Below are 23,362 nucleotides of genomic sequence, written 5' to 3' on the forward strand. Positions count from 1 at the left end.
CAATGCTATGTCATTAGATCTGCAGGTACTCAAGTTTTCTTCACAGACAATACCTCCACCTACGACACAGTCTGTATAGAGGTAGTTCTTTTGCTCTTCCTCTGTCACACACAGGGTTGGGAAATTCAGCTGACACCTAATAACAAGGTAACTGTGTTCAGTATACACAAGTGTAGCTGTAGAGTGCAACCTTTATCTCCATTTCTATTTTCAGTATGTTTGCCAGCTAAAAAATTTCTTACAAGTCTTCAAAACTATTCAAGAGAAGGGGGGGGGAAGAGGGGGACTAGGGAGTCCAAGTTCAACTTCAGAAGTCATTCTTAAAAACCACAACAGCAACTAACAAGACCATAGCCATCCCCGTGAGGGAAAAAGGCAGGCAGGCCGTGACACATACACAGACCTGCCTTCTGAAATGCATTTCACTGCTCAGCACTCACCTCACAGCAGGTGCAATGCTGCCCTGATGCCATCTCCATTCCCCTCTCTCACCACCCAACCTACTGTACCTGCTGCCGCTCCTTTGTGAGGAAGGATGAAGTGGCTCACCTGCTCTCCTCCCAAGAGCTGTCTTCACACCTCACATCCCCACTACCCCTGCACAGCTTGCTTCTTGCTCAGGGCTGATCAAAAGTCCCTCCTCCCACAGCTCTCACCCTTCAGAAAGCCAGCAGATGAGCCCTTCCTCACTGTGCTTCACACCAAAGAGCTGGAGGGCAGGAGAGGGCTAAAGAAATTAGAGAGCAAGAACTCTGACAAATCAAGGGAACAGTATAAGTCAGCAAGCAGCCTCTGCATTCTTTCCCTTTTCTCTCCCTCAGGGACTCCAAAGCTCTGACCCAAACCCTCCTCCCCTCCAGCCTTCTCTACCCACCCTTTTCTCCCCATTTTCCTAGTTTCCATGCTTTCCCTCACATGATTAACCCCTCTTCTATCAAAGAAGCACTGAAACCCTTTTGTGAAAACAGTTTTCTATATTTGAGCATGAGTACAATGCTGAAATCTTCTGCGCATTCTAGATTAATAGTGCAATACATTTTAATTGCTAGATGAAGGTTCATTTTATTCTTACAATCCAAATGAATGCCACAAATGAAGCAGTTACACAGAGGCCTCTCCCAAACCACACAGCAACTCGTTCGCAAAATTACTCTGAACACATCTATACCAGATAACATTTACAGCAAAGTGTGGTGTGTCACTGCAACTTGTCTTGTACATACTGACCTCGGAAACATGATTTGGATCCATTTTGACACGCCAGACTCACCCTCATGCACGGTCCACGCAGCGAAGAATAACAGATCTGCACCTGTGGCAGATTCACTGCCAGACAGACTCTGTACATGCACACTCACTTTTTTCATTCAAAGTATCATGCCAGCGTGCAATACAAAAGAATTGGCAGGAATGAAAATATTTATGGTCCAATTCAAAATGTCTTTATTATTTTTTACTTGGGAAATATTGAATACAACCATTAAGTAGCCAAAAAATACTAGCACTTTCCCCAACCATGTTTGCTACAGTACTACTTACAAAGGCACACACTTTTAATCTACTTTTTGTTATTTTCTAGCTTTTTTTTTAAATCTTCTTAAAATTTTTCAGTATCAGGTGCTTTTGAACACTTACTCCAGTAAGGAGAAGCATTCTTCCTATTTAATGAAAGCCACGGGAATGACTGTAGTCAAGAAGCAATAACACAATACCATGCTACTGCTGATGCAAGAAGCTTGGCAGAACCACAAGAAATAAATTCTCATGGAAAGAGAAGGAAGGTTTCAGTGAGCAGGGAACAGTGTGAGGATCTGAATTGCTACCACACACATTTGTGTTTTAGACTGTGTTTTACTGGAAAGAACTATAACAGCTTCTGATACTACCGTTCCTCCGTGTCCAACACCGTATGTTCCTGCCTCTCTGTGTCACCTCCTCAGCTACCATGACACCATGCATGAATGGTATACGAGATGAAGAATTGGTTTGACCTTAAAAAAAGACTACTTTTCCACCACTCTATTTGTAAGACACTCTTAAAATAGTATTCAAAGCCTTCTCCTCAATGGAAATACAAAGAATTGGTAAACACATGAAACCTGGTCACAGTCCTAGAGCACTTGTGTATCATAAGAACCCTTCACATCATAAAAATAAACCATTCTATAAAAGTAACGTAAATAGTCAAGTAACAGCATCTTCCTGTCTTAGAAAGGTTCCCAGATGTGCTAGCATGGCCTTCCAATCATGCAAGTCAGGCTGTACTTATCTATTATATGTGATGAGCAAAACAGACCAAAAAGAAAAGACCTGAAGACAAACTGCATGAAACCCTGATTTTAAGAATTGTCATATTAACACGAAAGCAAGGACAGAAATTGGGGGAGGGGGGGCAGCAGTCATGTCTTGGAGGTCAATACGTACAAGGTGAGTTGCAGTGACACACTGCTCTTTGCTGTAAATATTATCTAGTATAGATCTGTTCAGAGCAGTTATGCAAATAATTAGAAAACGGGGGGGGGGGGGGAATACAATAGATATATCTTTAATGAAAGACCTAACTTCTTTGTACAATTTTTCCCTTTTGAAAAATCTACCAGCAAGATCTCAGACTCCAAATAAAACTTTCCAATGCGTCATCTGTCAGCAAAGAATGGTAATTTTAAAACATCAAAATAATGGAAAACATTTATAACAAAGAATCACGAAGATGTTCGGCCACAGCATTCAGCAGTGCACCTTCTGGGTTAGAAAGACATTCCGTTGGAGTAAAACCAAGATCAAATCTAAAGAAAATACTGTTCTTGATAAAGAGAGACAATAGTCTGAACAAGGGCTGAAAGGAGTAGGTGGGTGATTGAATTTCTATATCATCATCAGATTGGCCTAAAGCTCTTCAGTACTAGAATCCTAGCCATTCCCAATTCACTAACAGATGTGAGCTAAGTCCATCCATCTATGCTAGTAGCTTAACTCTACACCTTCCTTATACAAATAGGTCTTTGAGAGCCAACTTGCAAAGTACCTTTCAAAGGCCACAATAGTGGTAGGACTGTAGCCAGAATGACCTAAAGAAGCATGCAAGGCTCAGGGAAAAGGAGCGTCACCTAATAGATGAACTGCTATGGTTGGGGTGGGTGTGAGGGAAGCAGACAGACATGCAAGCTTGCTCCCAAAAGATTAGCTGGTCTAACAGAATGGCAGTGGCACCCATTGCAAACTTTTCCCCAAGGCTAGAGCTGTATTACAGACATTTGTATGTCTTGATATAATTGACAGCTCTTCAGATTTAATATCCCAAATTTGCATGCGGTGTTCTGAACCTTAAGGGCAAAACCTTCTTATGAAAGAGATTTAATAATAAACAAACAAGGGATCTTCTTAGACTGTATGAGACTGCCAGGTTTGCTTTATTTCTTCTTTGGTTAGTTTACTGTAGAAATAAAATCCTTGTTTTGGCATTGCTGCCTCTGTAATAAAATGACCATCCTGAATCACAGAGGCAAGCAGGTCTCTTGCCAGGAACCGAAAAACTTCTCAGATCTGTGGCTTGTCTATCTTTTCCCATTTGCCAGTTGCTATCATTCTGATCAGCATAAGTCAGAAATACAAAACATTTTTGAGCTCAAGAAACCTGTTAACATTAGATACTTGCAGACAAGCAGGCATTAATCTTTTATTTGATGAAAGCCAGCAGAAAAATGCTGCAAGACACTACTCAAGGAATTTGATCACATAGAGCTTGGTATTGTTCACAGGATATATTAACTGTTCTGCCCTTTAAACAACAGACACACAATTTTCTATTAACCTATTTTTGCTTATTATTCTACATTTAATTGCTCCCCAAACAAACTTCTCTGCTGTTGAACTATACAGCAATTTCACCAGGGCCTCTTTTTGGCCCTGCAAGCTGTCAAGCAGCTCTGGTCAAAGAATGAGGGAAGACTGCATTATATTCAGGAAACTGAAACTCCTTTGAAAGAACAAAATTGGAGTAACACGACACAGGTACTAGACAATCATGACAGCAAAACTTACAAGGGCTCAGATAGGAACAAGTGGTCCGTGACCATCACCTTTTCATTTTCTTCTCTTCTGCCAGACTTCCGTGGAAGATACTATATACGTACAATGATTTCCACATCAACTATACATATCCACTCATATTCTTCAAGAACAGAGTCCATCATGTACAACAACTGCCTAGGACCCTGTTTTGAAAAGCAGGTCATTCTTCTCAGAAGGAAGTATAGTTAAATGTTTTCCCACCCAAAGATAAAACTGTGAAGGAAAACAGCCTTTAAACCAAAGATGGCAAGAGCAGTAGTATACAGCGAATATCCTCTGCCCAAGGACAAAGTGCACAGTAAGTTGCAAACTGACAATGTAGGCAGCTATTCTACAGTCCCTTCTATCCACACAGACATTCATCATAGGCAATGAAGCTTCAAAGTAGAATAAACTACTCAACATTACAATTATTCTAAGCAAACACTAACAGTTTCCAGAATAGAAAAACAATATGGAGTTACAAATTCAGTTCCTGGTTGAAGTCTTAGGAACATTTTTTCATTAATCGTTCTCAGCTCTCTGTATCTGCACACAAAAAACCTGTATTAAAAAAAAATAATTAAACCAATACTCGCAGAACATTCTTCTGGTTATTTCTTCAAATTTGCTCTGCTTTACCAACCCAGATTTCATCTCACAAAGGATTGTTGCAAGCTCCAGATTAAGTACTCTTTTTGCTCTGGAACACTTAAACATCAAAAAATACTAGGGAGTGTGGGAAGGAAGCCACTGGTTTCCTCTGAGGAATAGCAATCCTTCTCATTAGAAATTTAAATATCCTTTCTGAATATCCTATTATCTTTCTAACAGACCAGACTTACTGGAAAGTAAGAGGAAGAAGAACAACAACTTTCAAACACCAGAATACTTCCAAACCAACAAAGTTTCTCACCTCCACCCCTTATTTTTAGGATAGGAAGACAACACCAATCATGTCCTCTAATAAAAGGACAGCACAGAGGAAAGCATCTCAGAGAAGCCATCTACTGCTGTGCAATTTTCCATTAACCATAGCAGTTTATCAAGTCCTCAAACATGCCATAACAAAGTCTCCAAAGCTGGAACCATACAGAGCTCCAACAAGGCAAGGAGCTCTGACACAGTTTTGTTAAAATACAATTCTCCTATTTCTAAGATGAGTTCGGATCGAGGAGCAAAAAGTGCTTGTGCAATGCTGAACCTAGGCTAACTAAATCAGTACTGTGTTTCTAACCACACTCACAAAACTACACATTGAGGAACCACCCGATCCAACTACACATAACACAGATTCAGTGTCAGGCTCAGGTGCACCCCTTGCAGAGCCATGCAAAACTCCACACTGGGAAGTACTTATTAGGAAAAGCATTACATTGGTGCACAGAACAAGGTCACATCTCCCCACACCACTCTAGAGCTTCCTCTGATACCTGTATTATCCAAATGCTTCTGCTATTTAAGGTATCACATACACATCCACCACTTTGTCAAATATTTATACTCACCATTAACTCTTGATTAGCTAATCTGCCCTCTCTGAAAATATCCCCTTCACCGCTTCCAAAGACACTCTACACACACTTTGCTCGGTACAATCTCTAAACCTGATCGCAACTGAGGAAGCATTATGTAGACGCTGCACAGATGAGCTATGGCATCTCCCCAGTTCCCACAGTGAGGAAGGCAGAGATCCACAAGGTCTGACTCACACTTTTTTAAAGAAGACGGGAGAAAGAGCCCAGGATTAGCGGATGGCCGAGAGGCCCCTGCCAGCTACTTGCTGGTTGAATCTGGGTTGCCATTCCTCTTATCTTTGGCCACAGCTAGGGGGTTGGAAAAAATAATGAGAAAACAACAGGGAACGGCCAACGTACAAGCCATAAATACACACACAAGAGGCTCTGTAAGCCCAAACATTTGTGCCCCTTCCTGCCAGCCTCTCAACTCTTCTGGTAGTTTGGGAGTAATTCCTGTTCCAACATGCTGAGCTGGAAGCTCCTGCAGCCAGTTACCTCCACATAAGAAAGGAGTTTCCGGCAATCTTGCTGAGAAGCCCCTGAGGCCAGGTTAACAATTTGACTATGCCCAAAAATATTCAGGCTCTGAGAGTAAGACCAAAATTATCTTTTCTTTTCATCATTTTTCTTCACTTTCTTGTCACTCCGAGGAAAAGAGCTGACAAAAGCTTTCCGCAACCACAAAAGGGAGACCAAATTGCAATGCTGTGACTATTCCCAGCCTGTCACAATTGCAAAAACTTCAGTGAGAGACCTGATGCAGGAAATGAGTAAAGAGGAGGGAGGGATATTAATGGTATTTTTTCCCCTTTTGCTTTAACATTTGCAATACTCAATTTATTTCTGAATTGAGATTTGAAGTGCCTTCCTCACCAATCCTCTCTAGGTCATGCATGTCTACTACTTGAATTTTAGATCAGCTCTCACACAAATGTTCAAAACACAAAAAACTTAATGCAGTCCTAGAAAAGACAAATGGAGAGCTGGCTACTTAAATGCAAAAAAAGAATGCTTGACAGAATGCAAAGTTCACCCCAGAACCTGGTTTCTGAGTATTTTAGAACTTAATTTGTTTTTTGTCTCCCAACAAATCATAGAAAATTCTCTATTTATTTGGAGGAGGGCGGGAGAAGAAAGGCAGGTAAGAATGCAAGGTCTTATTTCACAAGGAACAGCGCTAAAAGCTGTCTTAATTTCCATCTTTCCCCATGACAGAACCTAAGATTAAATGCAAGTCCTGTAAGTATCATTAATTTCACTAATGCTACTTCACTGTTTAGAGGCCTCAGGAAAGCAATCAGACTCTTTCTAATGATATTCTGCTACTGCCTGGCAAAATTACAGGCAGGACCAGAGGTACTGTAAGAACCCGAGCACTAATTAAGGCACCACTTCACTAATTTAAGTTCGGAAGCACTAGAAACCATTTTTTCCACCCAAAAAACGCCTCTAAGAACTGAGATTACAATACTTCTCACTTTCCAGTGCAGAGAAGTTGCAACCTGTTTTTAAATCGCATCGGTTCCTTCCCACGCACGCACATCAAGTAAACTTGACAGCAGCATGTACTTGCTATAGCTAAATATACTGGTAATATATGACTACCTAATTTGCAACCCTGCAAACACGTTTGGAAAAGATGGCAGTTTGCTGGGCTTTTATGTAACGTTAATTTAAACGGAAGAAACGGCACCTACCATTTTTCTTAATTAGCATTTCATTTGACTGTTACCAACTTAATTTCCATAAGCCAACTCCAGCGCTTCAGAAACAGTTTCACAAATAAATCGGATGCAATTTATACCTTTATTACCGACGATCCATTTGAACACAAAAGCAAAGGTTTTACCCGCACCGGAGCCGGACAAACCCCTCCCTCACCTCCGGCACACCGAGCCCCGGCAGCATCTGCCTGCTTGACACTGACAGAGGGCCGGGCCGCAGCCTCCCTCAGCGCTCGGTAAAGGCGAACCGAGGCCCTTACATGCCCCCTCCACGCGGTACGGCACATTCTGCACTCACGCCGCCGGCAAGCCAAGCCAAGCCATCCCACGGCGATGGACGGGAGGCCCGGCCAGGGCGCAGCCGCCACTGAGACCCATCGGTCAGCGGAGAGACCGCGGAGGTTTCCCCGTCACCCCCCCCCCCCCCCGGACCCGCAGCCAGGGGAGGGGCGCCCGCCACCATCTTGTCAGCCGCCCGCCACCGGCCGCCCCCGCGTCCCCGGGCACAAAGGGAGGGCACCGCTGCCTGCCGTGGCGCCGGGCGGGTAAAGGGACGCAGAGAAACTCCCTCCCCCATCCTCAGGGGTCGAGCCGGACACCCCCAGCTCGGGCAACCCTCCCGGCCCCGCTGGGCGCTGCCTGCCGCCGCCCCCTCGACTCACCTCCAGGCGGAGGGAGGCACCGCAGCCCCGCAGGAATTCGCGGATGTTGCTCAGGCACTCGCCCTCCGTCCGCGGCTCCGGGTACACCTGCAAGAGAAGAGGCGGACGGCTCAGCGCGGGGAGCGGCGCGGCACAGTGCAGCACAGCAGCCCCCGCCCCGCCCCGCCGCTCCCCTCACCTCCCGCTCCCTCTGCAAACGGCGGCGGCGCCGATCGCTCCCAGTGAAGGGGTTGAACCGGGAAGTAAACACGGAGCACAGGAAATGGCGTGCGAGGGCAGGGGGTGGCGGGCAGGAGCGCGGGTTGGGGTGCCCCGGCCAGGCGCGGCCCCGGGTGGCTCTGCCCCGCCGCGGGGAGGGGAAGGGAGGCGCGGCCCGGCCCTCCCGGCCCTCTCCCGCCCCCGCCCCCGCCCCGGCTGCAACCGCAGGCCCGGCCGGCGAGAAGGCGGGGAGCCCCGATGGGAGCGCTCCCAGGCCTCGCCGCTGAGGAGTCTTTAATTTTTTTTTTTAAATAATAGTACAGAGTCCCTGTGCCATTAAGGCTTCGGGCTGCAGGGTGAGGCGGTGCGGTGCCCCGGGCTGAGGGGCTGCAGGTGGGGCAGCCAGGACACAGCCCCTCCTCGGGATGGCCCGTGTCGTTTGTGGGGCTGCCAGCGCCCCCGTTGTTCTGACTTCGGTTCACCCTTAAGTATTGGGTTTCTAACAAGGAAATATATCAGAAATGCCCCATAGACCTCAGCGGAAAAATATCAGTACCCAGAGTTAATAATCTACCAATTCCAGGGGCCGATGTTAACGACCTTTGTTTATTTGTAGTGAGTTAAACAGCTGCAGTCACTTCCTACCCCAGAAGAAAAGCACCTTCATGAAGAGGAAAAGCCTGACTGAATTTAAAAAAGGAGAGCTTTTGGCAGGGTGAACATCAGGTTCACTCCAAACGTTGCATCAAGCTGAAACCAAGGTAATGCCTTCCCATATGTTCGTACGGTATCAAAGGTATTTCTGACCCTGGGGTACCACAAAAATGAACAAATACAACAGCATGACAGGCTGAACCTGGTACAAAGAAATTTAAAACACAGGTCACTATCACTTTCTAAGCACAAAATTCAGTTTTAAAAGAAAGCCACTATTTTGTAATACAAGGAATTTGGTAGTTATATGAGTTGAAGAATTTTCCTGTCCTCAAGCAAGCATATTCCCCAACCAAACTCCTCAAATTGTTTGGTACTATGATAAACCACTGTGGGTTAAGAATAACCCTTTTGCTCCACACAAAAAGAAAAAACAAACACATAAAGGGAATGCCAAAGAAGTCCTGTGTGAGTACAAGAGCCCAAAAGATGATCTCAGTAAATTCAGAAAGCATACAAATGGTGAGAGAACCCTCCTGGAAACATGAAGAGCATCATTAATATTTCCATGGAAGTTGATGCTTCTAGTATGCCCCCTTCTCCATATTCCTAATACTTATACAATAATTTCATAGTTGCAGTTTATAATTTTGTTTTCTTAAATTATTCATGTAATAACTGTTTTCAATCTCCCTTTATACTTCAGAATTCCTCAACTCTTTTTTGCACCCACAATTTCCTTGGTTGCTTCTACTTCACCAAGGCCTCTTTTCATTCTGAGAAATCTTAAAATTACTTCTGCTCTCCAAACAAGAATAACCTCTTTCAAGAAATCACAGCAAATCTAGATTTCTCTTAAAAGAAGCAAATGTCTCATAACATAATTCACATTAACACTCCTTATTCCCAAAGCCCCCACATGTTAAGTGCAGAACTCAGTCACTGTAAGAAATCCAGATATAGATACTACTAGCTCATAAGAGACTGCACAATACCTGAAACAGGCCCCCCAAAAAAGGGTAAGGAGGGACATCTGATTAGAAGAGGGTAAAAACTTCCAGTTAAAGATTAAAGAACAAAAAAAGAAAACCAAAACCCTGCAAATTGTCCTCTTTCAGGTCTGGAAGTTTAAAATACATGCCAAATACATGTCTGCGAGACCTCAGCCCTACCAGCACTCTAATGTGTGTTTCCAGTTAAAAAAAAATCTTGCCTCAAAAGAGTAAAATAAGTTATGGTAAATCTTTAGAAATGCCATTTGTTCTCCCACAAAACTAGGGCACAGACTTCAGGGGCAATGCGAGAAGCAGGCTATGTTTTCTCAGCTCTGTGGCCACAGTGGCATTTTTATCCAGCAGGAGATGGAAGCATACATAAAGATTTTAAAAATATCTTAGCATTCGTATCCTGCTGGAAATTTAAAGTGTTAATGATCCCATAAAAAGAAGAAAACCTGTTAAGTTCTTTACCTGGGAAATCTTAATGTGATTCTGGCAACCTTCCCCTACAGATGGCTGAGAAACACGAGGGACCTGAGTAACAAACTCAGCCCCCCTGACAGAATCTCAAAGTGCAATTATGTCAGCCAAGCCCATGTTAAAGTCACGCTTATGGTATATGACATCCTTTACATACAGTTATAGGAAGCTCAGGAGGGTGACCTCTCTCTCATAGATCACATTTGTAGCCTTACAGACTATTCAAAATGTAACAGAACATAAATGCAAGCAGATCACAGGCAGGTAAATTCTAGTCTGCCTGAAGGACGGCAAATACATTCAGAGAGAAAGGATAACCAAAATAAAAGTAGGGTCATACTCCAAAATTACTTGGCTTAATAAAAAGAAGATTGCATGTACATAAAGTCAATGAAATAAAGAGGTTACATCTTTTCCTCTCCAATATTTGCTTCATCCTCTTGCTTTCACAGACCAACACCGTTAGTTCATTAATAGGGGCTGTCTTCTTCCATGTCTGTACAACTTCTAGTGCAAAGAGGCCTCAGTGTCCAACTGGAACCTCTATGTGCTGTAGTAATACAAATAAAAAAGGTTCATAATAATTAGAAAAGACAAGGATTCCAGAGGGACCTAACAGATTCTTAATTAGGGACCAGGGCTCCACGACGGAATCCAAAGAGACAAGTGGAAGGTAATACACAGAGCAGCAACAGTTTAAACCTTCTTCATGGTTCAGGTACAGGTTCTGATTAAGATTTAATCTCTCAGGGAGTAGTTCTGGAAATCATGGATAGTTCAATGAGGACACTTATCTGATGCAGCGCAGCTATCAAGGAGCGGAGCACATTTTCTACCATCCAGAAAAGATGGAGAACAATGTAGGATACAAATAGATGGTACCTGGCTAAATGTTACATCCCTTTTGATCAGTTTAAATCTATGATTTCAATCAACAACAACAACGAATGCATAAAAAAGGGCAATGCTGAGACAGGCAGTATCAAGAAAAGGTACGACAGGGGTGGTCTTAGAAAAAATGAAAAAGGTTACCATTAGTGCATTTGGACAGGGAAAGTGTATGAAGAAAATAAGCAAGGAATCTGTAAAATAATGAGTTTAAAAGAAAAAAAAACCCACAATCTTTTGATTGCAATGAGTAAACATGAGAAATTAATAAAAGGGAGGAGACATCTTCAGCTATATGTATGGGAAACTAGCTGTTTGCTTGCATTTATCTGCTGAACAAGTTGACAAACTGGGTCAAAGGAGGAGAGGTATATGAAGTCTTTAAATATAAACAGGAATGTACCAGGAGGGCAATACGAAGAGATTGAATGACAGCAGGTTTACTATAGAAAAGTTAAAAAAAATCAATCATTTATCTAGCACGACATATAATATGTACAACATGATTTACTATGTAAGAAGACTATCTGAGTTACTACAAAGCAGTAACTAATGGAGAACAGGTAGCTGCAAACTAGTGGGCATGTCCAGCAGACACTTAAAAATGTCCTGATCAGTACGGCTGCCAAAGACTCGTCCCTCAAGTAGGGATACTAGGGGAAAATCTCGTGAAGAATCAAACCTGCACTGTCAAGAGCATCACAGAACAATGCAATCCCTAAGGGAGGTGCTGTAGGGACAGTGTGGATGAGGGTGCTATCCTCTGTCACAACGTGCTGGATCATTTTCCCGCACCCTGTTCATCCTGCCTGGAGCCTTTTACACGGTATCCGCCTTGCAGCAAGCAACAGTTTTCTCTCCAGGTTTCAGAACACCTTGTACACACTGAGCATTACCGCAATCTAATCAGTAAAAATACTATAAATGAACAATGCAGGAAAGTTAATGAAAGGGTCCTATTGATCCTATTCAGTCCCACAGCAGCCGTGTTTTGTGCCCAGCCCCTTTGAGTGGCTAAGGCACAACAACATCAAGGGCGACTGATCATCCGATGGAGGCAAACACCTCCTGTACAAGCACTGCAGGCTGGGGATTGTCACCGGGGTTTGTGTTCAGGGATAAAAATGAGATTAAAAAAAAATAATGAGAAGGAAGCCAAGCCATTCTCACACTAAGCTGGGCTGTGAAGCTGCAGGTGATTCACTGTCCAGCGACTCCCGCAGGTTCCTTCCTTCCCACCGCTCCCAGCTGTGTTACCTCCTGTCTGCTCCTGCACCCGTGCCCAGCAGGGCCCATCCCTTGGGGCATTCGAGTTTCCTGCTCCGTCTTCCGTCCCAGAGCACTCGCCCTCACAAACTGCACCCAGCAGGGAAGGAAAAGAAAGAGTGGCGTCACAACAGCATTCCCTGTAGCTACATGGGAGGGCATCATCTGCTTTACGGGGAAGAATCCATTGCTAGGGATGGATGGCAGGTGCGGAGCTCTGTCCATAATGAGTGAGCAGAACTGGGCTCAGAGGACTGCAGATGGAGCCCCACGCTCCTCCCAGGACAGCAGGAGTCACAGATGCACTTTAAAAGTCACATCTTCCACATCTGTAAGCGAGGAGCACCCTGCAGTTGAGCCCAACCACTTCATGGATCACACGTCTTGCTGGTGGCATCAGATAACATTAGGAGAATGCTACGTTTAAACTAAAAACACGGACCAGGATTCTCAGCAATGCACACTTTTGTTTCAAAATTAGGTGTCTTGGTGGAGCACCAGATCTTAACACGATACTGTTTTTGCAGCACTGTAGCTCTTTAGTACTTATTTTTCCCGACCTATAAAACCTGCTGCCCACAAACTCTTCAATAATAAGCCATGCAGCAGTTACTGTGTGCTAGACATCTGTATTTTGGCATGAGAAAACCCATGCTTTTACAGCAGCAGGCAGTCAGCACACATAGTATGAGCTAGATCTAGTAAAAGACTGAAGCTTTTACGAGCCATGCACTAAGGTACTCAAATTTTAAATCTCCAGGGTTCACCCAAGAATTCACACAAGGTCTGCATACAGCACAGAGGAAAGCAGGTGCCTTAAAATATGCACTAAACTTCTTATATGCTGAGAAGGATACCTGGCCTTGAAGTTAACCAAGAGCTAAGACACAGCAGAAGGCAAAAGCAAGAGTGTACCTATGTTCTTGACCCCATCTGGGATTTTAACACAGGGAGCCTTCTGCTTAGCGTCCCAAACTCCAACCATCTCCTGCACTTACAAGTGTTCTTTGAGTGTCCTTTGGAAGAACTCAACAGCGTATCCTGAGAAGTGATACGTGCCCACTTTTTATGAAATAATTTAGCATGGAGGTTCCAAACCTCTTGCCCTTGGACACCACTATTAGTGACAGCCACAGCAGCAGCTCTTCGATCCCACCGCTTCGCTCCACAGCCTTCAGCATGGCTGACCCCACACCTGACACTCTTCTGCTGCACACGCTATATCACCTCACCAGTCCCTGTACCCCATCCTTCCATCTGTCCCACCTCAGACCACATGACGCCACCTTCCAAACCAGCAACTCCAATCCCAAACTCCAATCCCACATTTAGCCCTACTCTTCTACCACAAAACCTTATCCCACCACCCTTCCTTTACTGTCCAATGGGACATACTGACTCATCAGCCACAGCTCCACGCTCCTTCAACTTCCACCCTGCTATGGCACCTGGAATCAGGAGCACTATGGTTGACTGAAGACTCCTTCAGCTCTTGGAGTTCTTCTGCTGCACATGTTCGGAAATGCTCGTCTGCTTGACCAGCCTTCATTAATAGTGACCGACATTCAAACACAGTGATGTTCTGCTTTAGCTGCTTCAGCCCCTTATTGGAAATAGCCCTCAAAAACTAAGTTTAGCTAAGTTTGCAAGGGAAATTTACAGTTTGGTTAAAATGCCAGCCGGGTCTGTGGCAGCCTTGATAAATTGGTTCTTTGAGTCTTACACATCAACTAGAGCCACGTTTTTTCTTTAATCTGCCCTGTGAAAACGATACTGTAAAACTGATACAGCTGTTTCAGCTCATCCTTTCAGATGCACACCTGTATTAAACAATGTTCAGGAAAACAGTACGTTCTTTGCAGTGGAAGTGCTGTACTTTTGTTACTTCCCTTGGACCTTGATCAAATTCCCATCAAAGTCTATAAACTGACTCCCATGAAGTGGGTACGTGACCTAGCGGTCGTCGGGACATTCCAGACGGTACCTAGTACGTGAGCTAGTACGTCGGGACATTCCAGACGGTACTTTTGTTTTCTCAAGTTTCCATTATATTTTTGTATTTCACACAAAAAACTACATTAAGACAGCATTAAGAAACTGAGAATGCCAAGCACATAAAACTTAGCAAATACAAGACTGACAGCTGCCTTTGCAACTGCAATTATGAACCACTTGCAGGCCCACCTTGTGAACTGAACTTGGCCGGAGTCCTACTGCAACACGTGCACGGGAGCGTGCATGAAGAATTTTACATATACACATAAGAGGATCTAGTTACAGCTGGAGGAGTAATCTTCTTTCCAGCGTTTCCTAAATGCTGAGAACTAATATTCCTAATTCTTGTGGTTTTGCTTATTTTCTTGCTATTTTAAAGCAAAGGAGGAAATCAGCTAGCATGCAACGGTCACCAACCCCGTGCAGTATTATCAGCCTCACGCTGCGGAGCTCCAGGGGTGCCAGCACTAAGGTTCCCACAGGAAGACGTATGCTCCTCTGAAGTCAGCGAGTGGAAAAAGCTTGGTGAAGTGCTGCTCCAGGTGTAGCAGCATTTGGGCAGCGCTTGGTGAGAACCTACCTAAAGCGGTATTTTGGGAGCTCCATTTGCTGGCGTTCCCCTGCAAAGGGAGGCTGGCAGGTAGGAATTTTGCACCCCTTCTCACGTAAACCCTGCAGCGCTTCCCGCGCAGCATCACTGTTTTGATGCAGCACGAGCTTGGGCTTCAGGAGTCCAATCACTCAGGGTTTGTTTACACTGGGAGAGCTCTGCTGCTAGATATGTTGGCATCGCTCCTCGGTGTGGATGTAACATATGCCAGAGAGGGAATTCCTCTGCCAGTCTAACGGTACCGCTTCCCCCAACGACATTAACGAAGCCAACAAAAGCACTTCTCTGTCAGCACAGCTGCACTGGAGGCTTGGGGGGGGTGTGTGTATGATTTTTCTGCTTTTTCACCCTCTCTGTGCATGAAAATATTCCGTAGGACTATCAAAGCCCTATGGTGGAGACCCCCTCCCAGGTGAGCTGCCAACATCGTCTGACAGCACTCACTGCAGAGCAGGTAAATGCAGACCTGAACGAAATGCTCTCAGACCCAAGCAGCGTTTCATGGTCCAAGAGGAGACCGGGTGCCAAAGGTCCGTCCATGGTGAGGAGCGGTGTGACAGGAACTTCGTGCAGACGAGGCCGGCCACCCCTCTGCAGTGCTAGTGGTGGGTGATGGCAGCAACCAGGTCATACTGAGAGATGTGGAGAGAAGGTGGCTTTGCTCCATGCAGTGAAGTCAGGGAGAGCGCAGGAGTGTCACGCTGGCTGAGGATCAGGGAGTGAAGCGCAGCCAGCCAAGGTGCAAGACTGACGCCGCTTCCACGCTGCCAGCTCACAGTATTTTTGCAAGCCCTGTCATGGTTGAAATGTTTTAAGGTTCCAGCTCTTCAAATCACAGCCACTGGGTAACAACTAATTAAAATTGTTATTTAAGAAGGAGGTATATTGAATTCCCCTCAGTGGTTCAAAGCCAGATTTTAAGTACATATATGTGTGTGTATATATATATAAATACACTTACATACAATTTGTAAACTTCAATTTTCAAGCCAGACTTCCAGTATTTCTAAGGCTTGAATTACAATCTTAAACATTTTCAGCTGAACGATGCGGTGCCCTCAGCCACCAGCACGCAGCAGTAACCAGGGGGAGCGTGCTGCTGGCATCCCCACAGCTCTTCCTTTTCCCCACACAGGCACAACGTTCGGAGGATGGTCCAGGTAGCAGTAGGGCACCTGAGAGCTAAGGAATTGCGTTTCTGTTGTCCACATTATGCACAGACATAGAAAGAACATACCAAGAACAAACCAAGAGCAAGACCAGCAAAACTACGTTAACTTTTTGTATTTTCTCACAAAAACAATTTAATCACCAGCAGTTTCCTTCATTTCCCCCTCTTCTCAGGGTCTGGCATGTCCTTATTTAATTCAGTGTAGACCCTTACGCATTAACAGGGTCTGCTTTTCAAGGAAAAAGACAGCAAACGCAGATACAAGCCCTCTGCTTCCTCAGCACACACAGGCAGATGGTGTTTCTCTGGATAACATCCCAGCCACCAGAATTACAGAGCCAGTGCATAGATGGGAAAAGCACGGGCATTCTCCTTCCATGCATCCATGCACCCCTGCACTCACAAGGCAACAGGAGTAAAGTGGCAAATGACAACGTGGCCAACTCTGTAACAGGACTGAACAGTGACACTTAGGAGAACAGCACGTATTGAGGAAAAAGGCACCCTAACAACTTCACTTGGGATGACTTTCGCCTGGCGCTAGGCTCGACCTTGCAGTGCTTCCGCCCTGGAGCAAAAGCATCTGCACACATGCCGGCGCTCCCCAAGCACGCAGCCACAGCAGGCACAGCTGCCCAGCACGGATTATTCTTGCCAGAAGCACAATAATCTCCTTGGGAAGCTCTACGTAAAGACTATTGCCGGGGGGAGAGAACATATGCACATTAAAATGCAGATCTTCGCTTCCTGCCTCCCAGGTCTAGTCTTATGATGACCTGCTGCTGCTGCTGTTCTAATACCAGTGTCTGCACTACCCTCCTGATGGACTTCAGGCAGCAAAGGCAGGACAGTCCTTTGGTTCAGCCCAGCAGACCTTGATAACCTCAGCAGGGCTGCAGGGGCAGAGCCATCCTGCCAGAAGAATTTCCCAAATTCAGACTGTTAGGGGGCAACCAGCGCCTGGCAACTGCTACCTTAGGAGTAACCTCTGCACCACTGGTGGGATGCTCCCCACCGTTCCTGAGCTCTGCCTGGGCTCCACAGTCAGCTCACAGCCAGCAATGCACCCTCTGCAGAGGTTATCGGGCTATAAAAATCACTGCTTGTTACTACCTCTGGCTCCCCAACACCCTCCCTTTCTTCTCCCTTTGCAAACGCTTGAAACACCACATTCGGGGCACACCTTGTCACAACATGACACTAGTAGCTGGTCCTCATACATCCGTGTGAAATCAGAGACAAGTGCAGATAAATCTCCCTTTGGCAGAGCCGTAGGGGCACAAGACCCGTGGCGAGGACCAGGCTGGGGAGACGGCTGCCACATGTGGCAGCCTGAACCCTCCTTTTGGGGACTTTGGCTCTTCTTCAGCGCTTGCGCTCACACACAGCAACTCATTTGCCTTGTGAGTCACAGAGTGCTAATTTCTTCCTAAACTACAATTCGGAACACCTCGGTTAGCCAAAGACCTCCATCATTAAAAAGAGAATTATACTAATACACCAGGTATTTATAAAAAGATCCTAATCTTTGCTCCCATCAGTCCAGATACTATCCCAAATAATAACCAAATTAATGTCGACACCGGTGCCCAATCCTCCACACGGAGAATGAAGTTTTCTTCCAGCCGTGCACCGAGTCCCAGACAGCAAGAACTTATTTTCAGCAAGGATTTATTTTCCCAGGGCCAGCCTCGCACCGCTCCTCTCGCGCCTCAGGAGATGTGGGAGCAGCGAGAGGAAGCGGCTGTGTTTTGGATCGGCCTCCCACACGCAGCAGAGCATCTTCTGGCTTGTTTAATCCTACGCTCAGTGCAACGGCTGGGGACAGTCTGTTCGACAGAGAGGGGGGCCAAGGCATGCGAGACCCATCACACTTCCCCCTCCCCTGGCTTCAAAGCGCTGAACCAGCTGCTCTCATCCCCTCCAGGAGCCCCTAACAGGGGAGGGGGGGACCGCGAAGTGCCAAATGGCCGCTGCATCGCATCCCCCGATGCGTCTTCCCTATTTTCCCTGAACGGAACAAAGCTGCCCTCAAAACGATGCTTTCTGTTGAACAGCTGACCAAAAATGAAAGTACAAACAAAACTTAATGGAGCGCGAAGCCTCATATGACAAGGAAAATTCCTGCTCCAGTTCTGATCTCTGTTTACAACGTCAAAAGTGGGTCAAACTGGTCTGCGATGGAGGAATCTGTTTGGAAAATGATCTCGGCGAGGAAAAGCATCTCCGCGGCAGACAACTGCACTGCAATGCTTCCACCGGGATCCTCTCCTCTGCCATCAAAGTAACTCAAATTTACAATGCAGGTTTGAAACCCTGTAACATGAAACCACGTCTTTTCATTCAAACACCGAGAATTCAGCAATCCCCTATCCTTTAGGGCAGATCAACTGACCAGTGTGTTTCAGTACAGATCTCTGCACTTTAAAAAACTAAGACATGGCTGGGTTTGGTCAGGGTCGGGGGAAGCTATTGTGTTTTTTGTTGGGTTTGGGGTTTTTGTGGTGTTTGGTGGGTTTTTTTAATAACTGCTCTCCGTTTTGTTCCTGTACCATGTTCAGGATAAGGTTATTGAGCCCTACCATCACGCTGCCTAACCCAACTATTTTCTTTTACCCTGTCATGTTCTCTCTCCAAATGCAAAGGAACCACAATGACATTAAATGGGAGCCCAACAATCAGAGAAACAGTCTGAAAAAACATTACTTTCCAAAGTATCTTCATTCAGAGTTCTTAGAATCTGGTGAATTTAATATCTGTCCCTTGCTGCTGTTCAAGATAGAAGATGACTGTAATGTAAACAAATTTTGCTAAAACTTCCTGACAAGAAGCTCCGTATGTTATTCTGTGCAAGGATGGTATACGAATCACAGCAATCTAAAGGAAGAACATACTAACCAGCCTTGAAACCCACTAATTTGTTTTATCGACTTAAGAAAAATCTGTTCTTTGACCTTCAAGTGCTTGATTCCTTTTATGGTCACACGACCTTTATTTATTAGAAATCTTCTACTAATTACTCTCAGGATACCCAGAGGCTTTAAAAAGCACAAAATGCCAAAAAGATGTATTATTACATTCCTGCACATATTGAATCCTGTTTCTAAACAGTTTTTGAAAGAAAGAAATGCATTTATAGCCTTTTCTAGAAAATATCTTAAAAAACAACTGATAAACATTCCTTCTTATTTATAATTTTATATTTTTTTATGTTCTCTTTGGGCTTAGTTATTACTTTGTATTTACAGAAAAATGAGCTCTGCAAGTCTTCAAAGTGTCTGCTGATGTCAGATATTTATAGGAAGTTATGATCTCAAATGATTTTAAGAACTGAAACAGTCCACATCTGTGGGACAAGCCTTGTATCTTTTAGACCTCAAAATTGTCTAGTTTGAACTGGAGGCTTTCAGGACATATAAGGAATAAAAGGGCTCATATTTCAAATGCACTCAGTATAAAAGCATGCAAGGTAAATGAACAGTAGTAGCAAAAAAGAAATTGATAAAAATAACAGAATACAGGGAAGGATGTAAATTTTGGATGTTTTTATTAGTAAAAAAAATGAAACAGAAAAACAAGGTATTATGGAAACAGCTCAGACTTATACCAGTAGCTGAGAGCATGAAAGAAGTATGTGGTATATAGCCTGAGTTCACAGAAAAAGAATAATCAAAAAGTTGGATGGGAAAATGAGTTCATGAATATCAGACACACCTATGAATTAGAAAGTGCCATGTGAAAGGCCCACAAAAATAAGTACAGTTCCCCTCACAAAAGAGCCCCTAAAAAAAAAAAAAAAAGAAAAAATTTTAAAAAGGGTTATTTCTTCCCAGACTTTAACTAAGCCAAAGCCAGAGGAGACACGCTAGGTTGGCAGGGACCTCCTGCAGCCGCCTGCCCCAGCACCGTGCTCAACGCAGGGCGAGCTCGGGGAGGTGGGAGGCTGCGAAGCACCCGCTTCCCTCCCGCCCCGGCTGCCGTCCCACCCACTGCGAACCCCGTGCCTCCCCACCATGGGGTCCCTGATAAGCCCCCCGACAGCTCCTTGCAGGCCAGGCTGGGAGCGGAGTAGGCGGTGGGGAGCTGTGCCCCTCCGCAAACACTCCTCTGGGTGTGGGTGCCGTGAAGGGACCCCCTGCCCAAACATCAGAGGTATGCGCTCTTCTGACGTGAAAAGAAAAGGGAGCCTCTCGTTCACAGTAACCGAGCCGCTCCTAGTTATACCATACACAGAAAAGCACGTTAAGTTGGGAAACGCTGTTCTAACACTTATTTCTGTCATGCTTTTTTATTTATTTCATTGTTCAGTAGAGGCCGTTTCCCAAATTGAGTTGAGGACCCCATTTTACTAGACTTGACATCTGCACAAGGGGAAGGACCTTTTCTGCCCTGAAGCTCAGGACCCAAAGCCCAAGATTTTGGAAAGGTGCTCAGAGAGGGTGCCTGGAGCGGTGCGGTGGAACGGGCTGCCAAGACCCTCCTCAGGCTTGGTGCCACCAGGCAAGAGAGCCTGGGGGCAAGGAGGCACAGGCAGAGCCTGCCCAAGTGGGTGGGCAGCTGGGGGGGGGGGTGTCCCCATGCTGAAGGGGTCCCTGCCCTCAGCCCCACGTCACACACCTCACCCCGGACACGTGGAGCAGGACGTTTACCAGCTCCGGAGCTGCAGCTTACGGCCCAGCATACTGGACAGCAGCTTGCACCTCGTGTACCACGGCCATAAAGCCACAGCATCTCGGGGGCGAGCACACGTCCTCTTCGGCTCCATCACACAAACAGCCACTTCTGGGAACATGGCGGTGGGGAAAGCTGGCGGCAGCGGCTGTGGCTTCGGCTGTCCCAGCTAGCTCCACCGGCCACTGTGGTGGACCCCGAGTTACCCACACTTGCACTGCTGCCGACACGCCAGCCCCGCTCTCATCGCTTCCATCGCCCGGTGATGGCACCGTGGGCTCCTGCGGGGTTTCTGTATCCCCATGCTGCCTCCTAATTTGATTGTGATTTTAGGAGGGCAGGAATGACCTACTACATCCAATAGAGTGGGACTCCAGGCCGGGGCCAGGACCTCCGTGCTAGAGTACAACATAGACCAGTAACAATCCCAGTTGGTGGCAAACTAAAGAACTGAAAGGAGATATCCCAGTCCAGTGCCCTACCGAGCTCAAAGCACTGGTTTTCAACTTTGTGGGTCAGCGGACTGCTTGAAAAAGAGCCACAAAAGGTAACAAAAGCCCATTGTCAGCAGGCTCCAATGCATGGAGTGGTCTGCCAGCTGCAAAAGGTCCAAAATATGGTGTTATTTTCAAGCAAGGAGTTTTCCCATCAGCATGGCAGATGACCTTCATCAATCTTCTCTTCACCACCTCGTACTGGCTCGTAAGGAAAGTTTTGCCAATACGCGGGTCACTACGTGTGCTACGTTGCTGAGCGCCAGGTGTGTTAACGACACCGACCCAAGTCTTGAGGCACGGTATCAAAAATAAACCCCCTTGCCTCTAGTTGAGCTATGACAGGAATTACGTACGCACGCATAACACATAAAAGTTACCTGACAGAGTGCATTTTCTTCAAACGCAACGCAGAATAGAGCTGTAACGTGTTTTTTCAACCCGAAAAGAATGAGATTTTTTTTTTCCACAGACTACCGAGCAGTAAAAGACCCAAATAACGCTAAAACAGCCTTCAAGAAAACTAAGCATCAAAGATGAAGATGTCCTTCAGAGGCTGGAAGGGATGAGCTGAAGCACCTCCCAAGTGAGGTGAGGCACCGACTGTTCCAGCAGTTGCGTAGACAAGTTTGCGGCCGGCTCGTAGCACGCCACAAAAGGTCCATAACGCGCCCCCCCCCCCCCCAAAAAATGCTTCTTCCCTGCACATCCAGGACTTCGATTTGGAGAGCGGAGCAATTTTTTTATGTAAAACACTTGCAAAATCGTGGCCCTGAACGGGAAAGCCCTCTTCAGCCAGGGCTGCCCGCTGCCGCTCCCCGCTCTCGCCCCGGCCCCCCCGGGCGCACGCCCGACCGGGGCTGAACCTCCCCCCGCCCCACCGCGCCCTTCACGCCCCCCACCCCGGGACCGGGGGGACCCCCCTCCCTCCCGCGCGGGCGGAGGCGGCGCGGGGGGCCCGGCGGCGGGCGAGGCCGGGTCCGGGGGCGGCGGGCCCGGCTGCACAAAGGGCGGCGGGGGGCGGCCGGGGCGGGGAGAGGAGAGGGGGGGAACCGGGCACTTACTTTGTCTATGGTGCCCGGGAGCAGGCGGTCGAGCAGGCGGCAAAGCACCACCCCGTCCTTCAGGGAGGACTGGAGGAAGCCCTCGGGGTCGGAGATGGTCTTTTTGGGCGACTCCAGCACGCCCAGGGCGATCAGCCACGTAACGGTCTGCTCCGCCGAATTCATGGCGGCGGCAGCGGGGCGGGGGTCGCGGCACCCCGCGCCTCGCGTGGGTTTTGTGTCTCCCCGGGCGGGGGCTTCAGGCGGAGGCCGGCGCCGCCCCCATGTGAATGCAGATGACGACGCCCCGGCCCCGCCGCCGCCGCCGCTACAGACACATGCAGCTGCAGTGCCGCCTCCTCCCCGCCCCCCCCCCCCCCCCGCCACCGCCGCCGCCGCCGCCGCCGCCCCATGACATCACTGGCAGCGGCGGCAGGCGGCCCCACCGCGCGGGGGCAGCGCGCCCGCGGAGACCCGCGCACCGCTCCGCACCCCTTCGCCCCGCACCGCTCCGCGGGGACCCGCACCCAGAGGGGCGGGCGGCGGCTGCCCCCTAGCGGGCGGACGGCGCCTCCGCGGGCGCGCAGCGGGACGACCGCGGCGGGAGGCAGCGCCGCAGGGAAGGAGCAGCCGGTCACCGGCGGCGGTGGCCTCCTGAGCGGGGGAGGAAAAGTTACCGAATTCCCCGGCTCCTCATTTGCATTCTCGGACAGCGCCGTCGCGCAGGGAACAAGCCCCCACGGGGCATGTGGTGCTCGGCCGAGGGCGACTGATTTCACACCGTCTCCCGCTGGGCGCACGGGCAGCGGGTTCTTGGCACGACTGGTCCCGTTGACGCGAGCTTTACGTTTCCTTGCCGAGGGAGCCTCGGCCCAGCGGCCGGATCGCTGGCTCGCCTCGGTGTGCCCCGTCCCCACCGCCACGCCTGCAGCTCGCCA

General features: G+C 47.2%; 1 protein-coding gene across 5 annotated transcripts in view; it reads right to left on the reverse strand.

Moving 5' to 3' along the window:
• Positions 1-22,714, reverse strand: part of ARHGEF7 (Rho guanine nucleotide exchange factor 7) — a 127,922-nt gene extending 105,208 nt beyond the window's left edge. The window contains exons 1-2 of one of the 5 annotated variants that reach the window (XM_054836098.1): positions 22,446-22,714; positions 7,957-8,043 (exon numbers count right to left, since the gene is read on the reverse strand). In XM_054836098.1, the coding sequence (XP_054692073.1) occupies positions 7,957-8,043; positions 22,446-22,610 (252 nt within the window). In that variant the 5' untranslated portion in view covers positions 22,611-22,714. Of the gene's footprint in view, positions 1-7,592; positions 7,688-7,956; positions 8,044-8,134; positions 8,294-22,445 lie in introns of those variants that run through there. The other 4 variants (XM_054836106.1, XM_054836111.1, XM_054836121.1 and 1 more) reach the window with 4 other exon arrangements.
• Between the last annotated feature and the right edge of the window lie 648 nt (positions 22,715-23,362).

This window comes from Grus americana, chromosome 1 (genome assembly GCF_028858705.1).
Source record: "Grus americana isolate bGruAme1 chromosome 1, bGruAme1.mat, whole genome shotgun sequence".
Classification (NCBI taxonomy): domain Eukaryota; kingdom Metazoa; phylum Chordata; class Aves; order Gruiformes; family Gruidae; genus Grus; species Grus americana.